This window comes from Cricetulus griseus (assembly GCF_003668045.3).
Source record: "Cricetulus griseus strain 17A/GY chromosome 1 unlocalized genomic scaffold, alternate assembly CriGri-PICRH-1.0 chr1_0, whole genome shotgun sequence".
Taxonomy (NCBI): domain Eukaryota; kingdom Metazoa; phylum Chordata; class Mammalia; order Rodentia; family Cricetidae; genus Cricetulus; species Cricetulus griseus.
Window position 1 is genome coordinate 128,613,696 of NW_023276806.1, and position 14,113 is coordinate 128,627,808.

The 14,113-nt window shown below is 45.9% G+C and overlaps 1 protein-coding gene across 1 annotated transcript; it reads right to left on the minus strand.

Moving 5' to 3' along the window:
• Positions 1 to 1,299: 1,299 nt before the first annotated feature.
• On the minus strand, positions 1,300 to 11,519 carry LOC113832936. The gene is made up of 7 exons (XM_035451352.1): positions 11,500 to 11,519; positions 7,694 to 7,943; positions 6,974 to 7,079; positions 6,630 to 6,731; positions 6,433 to 6,531; positions 5,715 to 5,948; positions 1,300 to 1,824 (listed from the first exon to the last, which is right to left on the minus strand). Exons 1-7 carry the CDS (start codon positions 11,517 to 11,519, stop codon positions 1,478 to 1,480), a joined length of 1,158 nt encoding a protein of 385 aa, XP_035307243.1. The 3' UTR covers positions 1,300 to 1,477.
• Between the last annotated feature and the right edge of the window lie 2,594 nt (positions 11,520 to 14,113).

The window sequence follows — 14,113 nt, forward strand, 5'->3', positions numbered from 1 at the left end:
TGTATAACAGATAGTCGTTCTTTGATGAATCGAGTTATCTTGTTTAGAATGCAGGGACCAAATATAAGGATCAAAAATAGAATAACCAGAGGTCCCATGAGCGTGGATATGAGGGTAGTGAACCAGGGGGACTTAGCGAACCATCCTTCGAACCATCCTTGTTGAGACTCATATAGCTGTTGCCTCTGTTTAAGCCTTTCCCTAAGTTTGACCATGCTGTCCCTAACTATTCCTGTATGATCTGCATAAAAACAGCATTCTTCCTTGAGGGCAGCGCATAGTCCTCCTTCCTGTAGAAATAATAAATCTAAACCTCGTCTGTTCTGCAGGACTACCTCAGAGAGTGATGTTAAGGATTTCTCAAGTGCGCTGACTGACTCTTCTAGGGCCTGGATATCGGTATGCATGGCTTGTTGTAGAAGTTTGAAATGACTAGTTTCCTGTAAGGCAACCGTACTGGTTCCTATGCCAGCTGCTATACCCCCCATAGTTATTCCCCCTAGTAATAGGGCCACGGTTAAGGACATTGGCTCCCTCTGATGCCGGGTTGACTTCTCTAGTATCATGTAAACATATTCAGGTTGGTGATATGTGACTCTCGGCCAAAGTTCTGTCAATATACAAAAGTCAATAGTGGCATTGAGAATGGTGGTAGAGACGCAGGGGGTCAAACCAGTACTGCAGGTACTGCAGGGAACCAGGTAGCAGTTTTGGATGAGGGCGTTGGCGAGGGTGGGAGATGGGGTAGAGGCCTATGGGGCCGAAACCCATGAGGCTTGGTGGGAGGTTTCTGGTCTATCAGAACTGGGTTTGGGCCCATTGTTTTGGTGATAGTTTCTATTTTGAGTCGAATTTTAAAGATGGCCCCCCGGTCTGGTCCCGACAGGTACCAGCAAAGGCCCCAAACATATCCCTTCTGCCATTCTGTTGCTTTCTTACCCTTATCCGTAAAGGAAATGAGGAGAGGCATAGAGGTGGTACCGGTGGAGCCCTTTTGCCATCCTCTGGTTACCTGAATCTTGTCCCATGAGGATGAAGGCTTCCAGTAAGCATCCCCTGTTGTTTCACATCCCCAAGCGGCACAGAAAAAATTGTTCATGACCCCCACAAGTCTGAGTCTGCTTCCAGGCCCGTCCGTCTCTAGGGCAGACATAAAAGTCATTGTCCGACAGTTGGTCTTTGGCCCATTGACTACTGCATCCAGGAGTGGTTTCTCTCGAACTTTGGAGTGACCTGCGCATTCGTGGCAAATCGTTGTCATTACTGCAAGCCTTAGGGTAACAGTGTGAAATGTCCCAGATATCTAGACCAGTGACCAAGTCACAGAAATCGGGTGTCAATGTAGGCCACCATACACTGAGGGCATGGTTTTTGGTGGTCTCATAAATGACCTCCCCTGTCTGGGAAAGAACCTGCCAAGTTAACGCATGAATGGTATGGGGGCTGGTTGCTACATGGGGGGTAAACAGGCAAACAATCAATAGGAGGGTGTACGAGAAAGTCTTATCTTTAAAGGATTTTGAGTGCGGTGCGCGGTCCATTCTGATGCAGTGGCTGAATCGGTGGGTCGGGCTGGTTTTACATGAGAAGCATGTATCCAAGCTGCAATGCCGTCTACTTTGAGTGCGGTGGGGGTGGTAAGCAAAACGATGTAGGGTCCCTTCCAGCGGGGTTCGAGGTTCTTGGTCTGGTGACGCCGGACCCAGACTGTGTCCCCGATCTGGTAGGAATGGGGAATGGCAGGATGGTCCCTCTGGTCTTTATAAGCTTGAGCAAGGGGTTTCCAGACCTCTCGTTGTACTAGTTGGAGGGCCTGTAAATGAGCTTGGAGAGAAGGGGAGTTAGCAAAATCTGAGACATCTTGATCAAGAAAGTTAATGATAGGGGTAGGTACTCCATGCAGGATCTCAAAAGGTGTGAGCCCATGTGGTCCAGGGGTATTACGAGCACGGTAGAGTGCTAGGGGGAGTAGGAGGACCCAGTCTCTAGTGCCAGTTGCAAGCGACAATTTTGTTAAAGTCTCCTTGATTGTTCTATTCATCCTTTCTACCTGTCCTGAACTTTGGGGTCTATAAGCACAATGTAATTTCCAATCAATCCCCAACAAGGTGGCCACTGACTGACTTACCTGGGAGACGAAGGCGGGCCCATTGTCTGTTCCCAGTACCTGAGGCATTCCATAACGGGGGAAAGATTTCTTCAAGCAATTTCTTAGTAACGATCCTGGCTGTTTCATGTTTAGTAGGGAAGGCTTCAACCCATCCTGAAAAGGTGTCTACAAAAACTAATAGATATTTGTATCCATATTTACCTGGTTTAATCTCAGTAAAATCTATCTCCCAATGTGTTCCGGGCCAGTAGCCTCTGACCCGGTTCCCGGGAGGAAGCTTCAGTCTGGATGCGTTGACTCGGGTGCACGCATCACATTGTTCAGTTACCTGTTTTAAAATGTCATTCTTCCCCAAAAGGAAATTGAATTCCTCTTCTCGTTCGAGGAGCTCCCGCATCTTCTTGGAGCTCAGATGTGTCATCTTATGTAAAAATGTCACTAGGTACTTGGTTACCCGGTAGGGGATGACAGTCTTTCCTTCATAAGTCCAATCCCCGTTTGGTTCCTTTGTGGCTCCCAATTTCTCTAGGGTTTGGATGTCTCTTTGTTCGTAGTCCCATGAGGGGGAGGGACAGTCATTGGTGGGCTCTAGAGCCAGGAGGTTAGTGATGTCTGTGGTCAGGGCCGCCTCTCGGGCAGCCAAGTCTGCCCTTCGATTGCCCCTCGCTTCAAGAGAATCCCCTTTTTGATGTCCGGGGCAATGTATGATACTTAAGGCGGAGGGCAGATGAAAAGCCCTTAGGAGAGCGAGGATTTCCTCCTTATTTTTAATGTCTTTTCCTTCGGAGGTAAGCAGCCCCCTCCGTCTGTAAATTTCTCCATGTATGTGGGCAGTGGCGAAGGCATAACGACTGTCTGTGTACACGGTGAGCCTCTTACCTTCTGCCAACTTTAGAGCCTGAGTGAGTGCAATGAGCTCTGCCTTCTGCGCGGAGGTTCCAGGAGGGAGTGCCTGGTCCCAGACGACCTGATCCTCTGAGGTGACCGCCGCGCCAGCCCTCCGTTCTCCTTGATGCAAAAAGCTGCTTCCATCCGTGAACCAGATATGGTCCGGGCTGGGTAGAGGCTGGTCAGTCAGGTTGGGTCTCGCCCCATGGGCCTTGGCCAGTACCTGTAAGCAATCATGAGCCTCGGGCTCCCCAGGGAGGGGGAGCAGGGTGGCTGGGTTCAGAGTCACCAAAGGCCCGAAGTGGACCCGGTCTTTGTCCAACAGCATAGTCTGGTATTGAGTCATTCGGACATTAGTAAGCCATCTATCTGGAGGCTGTCTGATGACTGCCTCAACTGCATGAGGGACATGTATGGTCAAAGGCTGCCCCAAGGTTAGCTTGTGAGAATCTTTTACCAGCAGGGCTATAGCGGCAATCATTCGAAGGCAGGGTGGCCATCCTGATGCCACAGGATCCAATTTCTTGGAGAGGTATGCAGTGGGCCTTCTCCAAGGCCCCAGTTTTTGGGTGAGGACTCCCTTAGCATAGCCCTCTTTCTCATCTACAAAGAGTTCAAATGGCTTAGCTAAGTCCGGTAGACCCAGGGCTGGTGATTCAAGGAGAGCCTTTTTGATGTCGGTGAAGGCTTTCTTTTGGGGCTCTTCCCATTTAAAAGCAACCCCTGGCTGAGTGAGGGGGTAGAGGGGAGCCGCCATTTCGGCAAACCCGGGGATCCATAGGCGGCAGAAGCCTGCCGTTCTCAAGAACTCTCTCAGTTGGCGGGGATTTTGTGGGGTGGGAATGTCTAAGATGGCTCGCATACGGGCTTCAGTTAGCCATCGCCGTCCATCCTTTATCTTGTATCCTAAATAGGTCACCTGTTTCTGACATATCTGGGCCTTCTTGGCGGATGCTCGGTACCCTAGGCTCCCAAGAGTCTGGAGGAGGGCTTGAGTGCCCTCCTTACATTCTCCCTGGGTTTTGGCTGCCAAGAGGATGTCATCTACATATTGTAAGAGGATTAGAGTGGGGTACCGAACCCGGAATTCTGCCAGGTCCTGATGTAAAGCTTCATCAAAAAGGCTAGGGCTGTTCTTAAACCCTTGAGGTAACCTAGTCCAAGTTAGCTGCCCAGAGATTCCAAGGTCAGTGTCCTGCCATTCAAAGGCAAATATGGGCTGGCTGGTGGGATGCAGGCGGAGGCAGAAGAAAGCGTCTTTAAGATCTAAGACTGTGTACCAGGTATAGTTAGGTGGCAATCCACTCAGCAAATTGTAAGGGTTGGGGACAGTAGGGTGTATGTCCTCTATCCTTTTATTGACTTCTCTCAGATCCTGCACTGGCCTATAGTCATTAGTTCCCAGTTTCCTAACGGGCAACAAGGGTGTATTCCAAGGAGATTTACAGGGCACCAGGATCCCTTGTTCAAGTAACCTTTTAATATGTGGCCGAATTCCTTCGCGGGCTTCTTTAGGCATTGGGTACTGCCTGACGGATGCAGGAAGGGTGGCAGCTTTTAAGGTTACTATAATTGGGGCCTGGTTAATGGCAAGGCCCATCCCTCCTGTCTCAGCCCAGGCTTGGGGAAATTCCGCGAGCCAGTGGTCAAGGGTTTCCTGATTGTTCGAGTTAATCTTCTTTCATGGAGTCTATATTCATCTTCTATGGACATTGTCAAGATGGTAATGGGAATTCCCTCTGGCCCTGTGACTTTGACTTCTGACCTCTCAAAGTGTATTTGAGCTTTTAATTTGGTCAATAGGTCCCGTCCTAGTAAGGGGTAGGGGCAATCTGGCACATGGAGGAAAGAATGCATGACCTTACCGGTCACGAGCTGGAGCTGCCGATCTGTAGTCCAACGGTACTGCTTTCCGCCTGTAGCCCCCTGTACCCATGCAGTCCGGTGACTCAGGGGTCTGGGTGACCGATTCAGAACGGAATGTTGTGCCCCTGTATCGACTAGGAAGGTGACCGGATGCCCCCCGACTTGCAGTGTTATCCTGGGCTCAGGGGGGGCTCCTGGCCCTGACTTCTCTAATCTTCTAGGTTCAGGAGGTCAGAGGTCCTTGGCCGTGGAGGCTTGGCCCGGGGGTTCTTAGGGCATTCTCTTGCCCAATGTCCTTTTTCTTTGCAGTAAGCACATTGATCCCTGTCCAGGTGGGGCCCCCTTCTGTCATCCCTCTGCCTATTCTGTCTCTGGCCTGTCACTACTGTGGCCAATAGCCTACTCATTTCTTTATTCCGCTTACGGTCTCTCGCAACCTCTTTTTCCTCTGCTTCTTGTCTTAGTCTTTCCTCTCTCTCCTGGGTTTCCTTCCTCCAGCGTTCTTCTCTTTCTGTCTGTGTTTCCCTCTTATTAAAAATACGTTCTGCTTCCTTCAACAAATCTTGGAGTGTATATCCCTGTAAATTTTCTAGTCTTTGAAGCTTGTTTCTTATGTCCGGGGCTGACTGCCAAATAAAGGACATAGAAACGTTGGTGGCCTGACCTGGATCTTCCGGATCATAGGGAGTATACATCCTGTACGCCTCTTTTAATCTCTCTAGAAAAGCGGCGGGCGATTCCTCTGCCCCCTGTATCACCTGCTTTACCTGGGCCAAATTGGTGGGTCAGCGTCCTGCCCCCCGGAGACCCGCTACAAGCAACTGGCGATAGAGACGCAGATGGGTCCTACCTGCTTCGGTGGTAAAATCCCATTCAGGTCTTTCAAGAGGGCAAGCCGCATCAATTTCATTGGGCAGCTGGGTGGGCTGCCCGTTGGCTCCTGGGACATTCTTTCGTGCTTCTAGTAGCACGCGCTGTTTCTCCTCCGAGGTTAAGAGGACCTGCAAAAGCTGCTGACAATCATCCCAGGTGGGTTGGTGAGTCGTGAGGACCGACTCTATGAGAGATGTCAGCCTCACGGGGTCTGCAGAAAAAGAAGGATTATTATTTTTCCAGTTATAGAGGTCCGATGCTGAGAATGGCCAATACTGCGGTTGGCCATTCAGTCCAGTTCGGAGGGGCAAAGTGGTTGAATCTGGAACGGGCTGCTCCCTGCGACCTCTTAGTCGATAAGCCATTGGTCAAGGGTCAGGAGCCGGGGCCGCCTCTGCCAAGGCGGCAGAGTCCGCTTCTGCCTCTGGTGGGGGCGGCGGTGGCGGATATGGCGGGGGCTCCTCAGTTAGTAGATCAACCAACAGGTCTTCTCCCGGGGGGAGTACCTTAGGTGTCTTCTTTTCTTCAGCCTTAGTGTCTTTCACCGCGGTAGGGTAAAGGTTGGAATGGGAAGGGGGGTTGGGAGGAGTAGGTGTCAAAGGAGTGGGAGGTGTAGGGGCCGAGGGAATGGGTCGGCTGGAGCAGTTAGAGGGGGGAAGGAGAGAGGGGCCTTTGGGATGTAAGAAAGGACGTACCCAGGGAGGGGGGTCCTGAACCAAAGCCTCCCAAGTGACGATATAAGCCACTTGATCGGGATGCCCGTGTGGTCCAGGATCCATAGTCTTCTCTTTTACCTGAAATATAGTCTGGGGGTTAAAGGTACCATCCCGCAGCCAGCCCACGTCAAAGGTCGGCCATTCTGAAGAACAGAGAGTAATCCATTTGCATTTACGCACATCAACAGATTGATTATGGGCATACTCCTGTACATCTCTCCAGTGCGAGAGTGTTAGGGACAAAGGAGTGGTGACAGTTTGCCCCATAGTTTCTAGACCTAGGAGGACACAAATGATAGTTACAAGACAAAGACCAAATAACACAGAACAGGCTTTCGCGGTGTGGTTTCGGCACAAGGTCGAAAGTAAAATTTGAGAGGGGGGTCGAAGAAGGGGGCTTCCCTTCCTCGTCCCCGGTAAGGATTACAAATCCCTCAAGCCGAGGGCCTTCTCCAAAGAGACTGGGAAAATGTCCAGTCATAGATCTAAGTTCAAAGACAAAAGTACAAATCCCTCATGCCGAGGGCTTCAATCGCTACCAGGACATCTCCTGGAGCCGCGGTCGGGAGTCCGAACTCGTCAGTTCCTCCTCGGAGCCGCCAAATACAAATGTACACAGCTGTGTACTACAAACGCAAGCGCAATTCATAAGACGGATTCAGACAGACAGGCAAGACAAGACAAGACAAGACAGCAGATCCGCACAACACTTACCTCCCAAACGTGGGTCGGTGGTCCCTGGGCGGGGGTCTCTATCCCGGACGAGCCCCCAAATGAAAGACCCCCGAAGAGGTACTTTCGTAGAAGGAGACCCGTACCCAGGAATCAGCGAAACCACGAACTGGATGCAAACAGCAAGAGGCTTTATTGGATACACGGGTACCTGGGACAACTTAGCTTCTGTGAGGCCAAGCGCACCGAGCCAAGGGAGAGGGGTCCTTATATAGCAAAAAGCGCAAGCGAGAAGCAGGGATTCTATTGGATAATTCAAATGAGGCGCAGTACAGAGCTATTCCCATTGGTCAATGTAAATGAGGCGCCACTCAGGGTTATTCAAATGAGGCGAAGTATAGAGTCATTCAAATGAGGTGAAATACAGAGTCATTTCTATTGGATGGTTCAAATGAGGCATAGAGCCATTCCAGACCAGCATATTCTCAAGGTCTGGTGTCTGGTACAACAGACTCAATTCCCCCCTCCGCGTCCAGATGGCTGACCTTGGGGGCGGGGGCCTTGGGACGGAGTGTTCCCCATCAGGCGGGGGCGCGGGGGCGGGGCCCCGGTCCGGCCCATCTGGTGCTTGCCCTCGGGCCAGTCCACCTGGTGCTCGCCCCTCGGGCCGCCTCGAGGGCTCCTCACTTGGCCCCAGCCCCGGGGTAGGCCAGCTTTGGAGGGAACCGGCGGCCGGACGTGCGGCGACGGGGGAAGTGGAGGCCGGCGGGGGTGGGAATCGGGGAGGCACAGGAGCGGAGGCGCGCACCAGCCGCCGACTGGAGGAGGAGGCAAACTTGAGAAAGAAAGGGCTAAGGGGCAGGGGTCTTTCAATAAGCCATTTTCCTACCCAGACAGGTTCACCTGTAAGCCATTTTAAAGGTAGAGCTTTTGATTCCTCTGAACGTTTATCATTTGTGCTTTGTTTATGTACAGCCTGGATGGTTGGTATCTGTTTTTCACAGTGCCTTACTATATTTTGTCTACCATATAGAGGTTGTATATGATTTGCATCTGATACTGGAGGAATGTTAATCTGGGTATTCCATTGCTATAAAGGTCACAACCCCAGAGATTTATTGCTATGTCTGCTACATATGGCTTGAACCTTCCCCTCTGTTCTTCTGGTCCAATGCAGACAACCCACCTAACAGTTTGGCATACTGTAGATAGAGGTTCTAACTCCTAAAAATTGAACATTCACCTCTCTAAGAGGCCATCTCTGAGGCCAGGACTTTTGGGTTGTAATAGTCACATCTGCCCCAGTTTCCACCAAACCAGTAATAACTTTTTTATTCTTACTTTCAACTGATCCTTTATAGAAGTTTGCCAAAATATGCGTTTTTTGTCTCCTCCAGTCATGTTTGATTCCTCCTCACTAGCCAAACTACCATCTAGAGTGGTACCATTCTTTACAATAGGCAATTTCCTGTGAGAGATTGTCCTCCACAGTGACTGGTAATGACCAGACCTTTCTCTATGTGGGGGCCTTGGAGAGACTCCATAAGGAGTTTCCCAATTGTAACAGGTTTCCTTGTATGTCTATGGTCCATCCACATTCATTGGTAGTGTCTGCCCTTACGACATCTACTACATAATCCAGGAGGTGGAGCCTTCTATATGAGGCATTGCTGAAACCAGTATTTATCCCTAGTGCACAAATGGACTTTGGGAGCCCATTCCCTATGGAGGGATACTATTTCAGCACAGATACACAGAGGAGGACCTAGGCCCTCCCCCAAATGATGTGACAGCTTTTGATGACGCCCCATGGAAGGTCTCACCATCCTTGGGTAGTGGGTGGGGGGAAGGTTGGGGGTTTGGTAGGGGACATGGGAAGATGAGAGGCAGATGGAATGGGGGTATTGACATGTAAAATGATTGTTACTAAATAAAATTTTATTTTTCAAAAAGGAGTTCTACATCAAGTTCCATAGACAGCAGGAGGAGAGCCACAGGATCTGGCCTGAACCTCAAAGCCTACCTCCAGTGGCACACTTCCTCCAATGAGGCCACACCTCCTAATACTTTTAAATAGTATCACTTCCTAGTGAGCAAGTATTGAAATCTATGCACATATGTGGCCATTCTTATTCAGAACACCACACCATCTAATCCATCTCTTCATGATTCAGGGAACCGGTTCATCATAAGAGGAGGCAGAAAATGCAAGAGCCAGAAAGGGTGGAGGTCACACACACACACACACACACACACACACACACACACACACACACACCATGCCTTCTTTCTAGTTTCTTCCCACACCCCCCATCTTGATCCACCCCCTTTCTGTCTCTCATTAGAAAACAAACAGGTTTCTAAGGGATGGTGAAATAAAATAAAATAAGATGAAAATTAACACATCATAATTGAACAAAACAAACAGATGGAAGGGAGCCCAAGAGAAGAAGAAGAACCAAAGGTTGTTTTAGTTAGGCTTTCTATTGATGTGATGAAACCCCATGACCAAGTGGCAAGTTGGAGAGGAAAGGGTTTATTCTGTTTACACTTCCACATCACTGTTTATCATCAATCCACTAGGAGGAGTAGATGGAGGAGAAACCATAATCAGGATACATTATGTGAGGGGAAAAAATCTATTTTCATTACAATGAAAATAAATGTATGAAATAGCATGATATATATAGTGATTCACATAAATTTCACAGATACTGAACATGTATACAAGATTAAGAAGAAGACAGTTGTTAAATATACATTATGTGGATTAGTCTATCTTTATGATTTCCTTAGTTCAAAAGGTAAAATTAATAAGGAGGGAATATAAGCATAGGTTTAATAAATAATGGTTAATAATAAATTACAAGTAATTATTATAATTAATGGATATAATTAATTAATTATAAAATTAAGAAATAAGGAATACCAAATTTTGTCATACAAAATTTAATAATTTGATCTGTATGCAATGTTTTATGTTGCAAGCATATGCCTGCCTGCAAATATTTAACTTAAGAAAAATAACAACTCAGAAGAAATATTTAAATATCATAAATAATCTATGAAAATAATAAGAATGAAAAGTAACTTAATCAGCAAAGAGGAAGATAGGAAGGAAGAAAGAAAGGGGGGAAGAAGAGGGATAGAAAAATGGATGGAAGGGGGAAGAGAGAGAAGGAGGGAGAGAAAAGACTGGTTACAGTGTCTTAAGGGTTTATTACTGTGATGAGACACAATAAACGTGGTGACTCATTAAAAAAAGCTTTTAATTGGGGCTGGCTTACAGCTTCAGAGGTTTAGTCCATTATCAGCATGGCAAGAAGCATGGCATCATGCAGGCAGACATGGTGCTGGAGGAGCTGAGAGCTCTATATCTTGATCGACAGGCAGCAGAAAGATTGTATGCCACACTGGGAAAAGCTTGATCATATAAATCCTCAAAGCCCACCTCCATAGTGGCACACTTCTGCCAACAAGGCCATGCCTACTCCAATAAGGCAGAAGTTACTAATACCTAATAGTGCCACTCCCTATGGGCCAAGCATTCAAACACATGAATCTGTTGGGGCCATTTCTGTTCAAACCACAACACATAGGAAAGTGAAAGCATCCAACTACTTTCAAAAGATGGAATAGTGAAACTACCCCAGCACAGAAATAATGACATGAAACTCAATGGAGAAAGGGTGGAGTGGAGGAACACCCCAAACAAATCAGGAAAAGCAGGACATAAACTAGGAGATACAAGTAAAGTAGTTCAAAGTCTGTATAACTCTGAACAGAAGGCAGAATTGTATGCAATTCTTATGGTACTTATGGATTTGAGCTTCTCAATATAGTTACTGACTCTCAATATGCAAAGAGAGTCATTTTGCACATCAAGACCGATGAATTCATTCCTGACAATACAGAATTAACTTCACTGTCTGTACAATTACAAGAAACTATCAGGAATAATACCCATCCGGTATATATAACATACATCAGATTCCATATGGGTCTGCCAGGTCCCCTGGAACAAGGCAATGATGAGATTGATTGTTTATTAATAGGAATGTGCTAGAAGCCTCAGCATTTCATAAGAAACACCATGTAAATAACAAATGTTTAAAAAAGGATTTTTCCATCACTTGGCAACAAGCCAAGGAGATAGAAAGAAACTGCCCTACCTGTTCATTCTATAATCAAGCTCCTTTGCCAGCAGGCAGTAATCCCAAGGGCATTCATAGAAATTAGATTTTGCAGATGTATGTGTTTCGCTTTCCAGAATTTGGAAATTTAAAATATGTATACCATACTACAGACACATTTTCAGGGTTCCAATGTGCTACTGCTCTTAGCTCTGAAAAGGCTGATTCTGTTATAACATACCTATTACAGGTAATGGCCATTATGGGTATACCTGCCAAAAAAAAAAAACTGACAATGCTCCAGCATTTGTCTCTAGCAAATTGGAACAGTTTTTCAAATATTATAACATAAAGCATGTAACTGGTATACCACACAATCCTACAGGACAAGCAGTAGTAGAGAGCTCTAACCACACCCTAAAAGAAATGCTCCATAAACAGGCAGGGGGAACAAAGACTCCCAAACACAGATTACATAATACTTTATTAACACTAAACTTTCTTAATGCTAATGAGAAAGGACAAACAGCTGCAGAAAGACACTGGACTACAGAAAAAACTTCTGAACTGAATCAGCTGGTGTACTTCAAAGATGTATTGACCTCAGTATGGAAACCAGAATATGTGTTACTTTGGGGAAGGGTTTTCGCCTTTGTTTCCACAGGAGAAGAAAAGCTTTGGATACCATCAAAGTTGATCAAGATTCGGGTAAAAGGCAAAACCTCTCCATGAGGAGAAATGATAGGTTATCAACCAAGGTATATCTCATGAACTGTATAGAAACCTCACAAAGGAAAGGGAAATGTTTTGTTCTTATCTTCACAGGAAAACTCATCTCTAGAAAGCAAAAAGAAACTGCATGGACAGATACATAAAGATGAGAGGATAGCTATCCAAAAAGAGCCATCAAACAAAAGGGATTTGTCATATGGTAAACTCTAGAACTGTCTCTATATAAAATCTATTTCTCTTTACTTCCTAGTCCCTATTCAATTAAACCAACACTGCCTTTAGAGTTGGATTTGGCTTTCCTCCTCTAAATCCAAGCATGTTGTTGAAATAAAATTCAGAGTTTCTGTGTTATATCAAGAAGCCAATTGATGTAAGACAGAAAAAAAATTTTTGGACTGTCATTTGTCTATTCTCAGTTCTTTCTCTGAAAGTCTAAGTTCCCTCATAATTATTATCTTCCCTTTTGTTGTCCTTCCTGGTATACATACATATAAATGTTGAAATTTCTCTGCTGACGTTAATGTTTAAGTTCCCCACAATGAATAAAGAACTTCCTAACAGCAATCTTTGAACTCTCCAGAAAGAAAATGGGGCCCCACCTCATCGATTCCACTGGATTCAACTTCATGCCTTTGAACTGACAATCTCCATTCTAAACTCGGCTTGGAATACATCACTCTAGACAGCTCCAGAACAGCTAGCTGAGACAGTGCATGTTCTAATTGTACTCTGGCCAGAGCTTCAGATAAGAACTTCAATCAAAACAAGGACTTCAATCAAGATAAGGACTTCAACAAAGAACTTCAATCAAGCATCTCCCACCAAACACAGACTGGATACAAGTGTTGTAGACAGTCCACTCAAGACTTTCACTACTCTTAACATTTTCTTCCTACAGGACTCCACAAGGCTATCATTGTCCCATTTCAGCAGGAAGTAACTCTGAGAATACTATGCCCCCTTTCCCCACTGTTGACACTAAGGATAATGTACACCTAGTTAGGGCTAGTTTCCTATTGTTTAGGGTTGGGTTTGGAAGAAGGTGTTCAGGTTTGGACATCTCTTTCAGATGACTTTAGAGTTTAGATGGAATAGATGTAGTTATGATGAGATATAGGTAGATTATTATATCTTCTTGTGTGATTCACCTTTTTGATTATTAACTATAGACAATTTATACTGTTATAGATCCTTGTATGATGTAACTTATGTATAATTTGCAAGTCACAAGTTGTCTTACTGTGTAAAGTCTTCTCTCTACTTACAATAATGTATGCTCTTACATATGTTAAGACATTTTGTACACAATTTAGTTTGTATCAAGTTTAAATCCTTTTCTTAAATGAAAAGGGGAATTGTAGGGAGAGACCCTGATACCTGTATCTATGACCATGCCTGGCTGGGTATGATCACAGGTACATAAAGGGTGGATAAAGGGCGAGGAGGAACCGGGCACTCCTCTCTCTCTCTCTCTCTCTCTCTCTCTCTCTCTCTCTCTCTCTCTCTCTCAGTTCAGCCAGCTTTGGGAAGCTTCTGGGACTGGACTTCTTGGAGTGCCAAATCTGGTTACAGATTCCTCGTGTGAGTAAATATTTCCCAATAAATTACCAGTTAATAACCTATCTCGGGTTCCATTCTCATTCCTCATTAGTGGAGGATATCTGTGAAAAAATGAAATGTATGAAATGATGGGGAAGTGGATCAAAAGCTAAAAATATTGTATAGCATTGGGTGTTTCTATTACACACAGAGAAAGAGAGAGAAAAATCTACATGTGTAAATCAGGATTCTGCTTTGTTTTAAAACATGAGAACTCAAGAGAATCAAGGGGACTGGTAGAAACCACATTATCTTGTGGGGAAAACCATCCCAGACGTTCCCTAAGGAGATGACACTACTGAAAGTACACACATATGGGCACACAGAAATACATCCACACACAACCATGCAGATCATCACATACTTCATGGGAGGCTTAGCAAGGAATGGCCCCTCTGCCTCTTTTTTAATAGACAATGAGTATACAATGTTAGGTTATGAAGTACACTTTAAACCTAGTCAGTAGATTAATGAACTTCTCTCTCAGTATATTGCATTAACTCATTTTACACTGAGTATGCCTT

Excerpts from the sequence above, each read along its gene's own strand:
- LOC113832936 (XM_035451352.1), bottom strand. The coding sequence starts at position 11,519 with ATGGCCATTACCTGTAATAG. Across the intron at positions 6,732-6,973 it reads GGTAGCGATTGAAGCCCTCG|GTCTAGAAACTATGGGGCAA; the intron begins GCATGAGGGATT and ends GTGTCCTCCTAG. Across the intron at positions 6,532-6,629 it reads TAATCAATCTGTTGATGTGC|GTAAAAGAGAAGACTATGGA; the intron begins GTAAATGCAAAT and ends ACTATATTTCAG.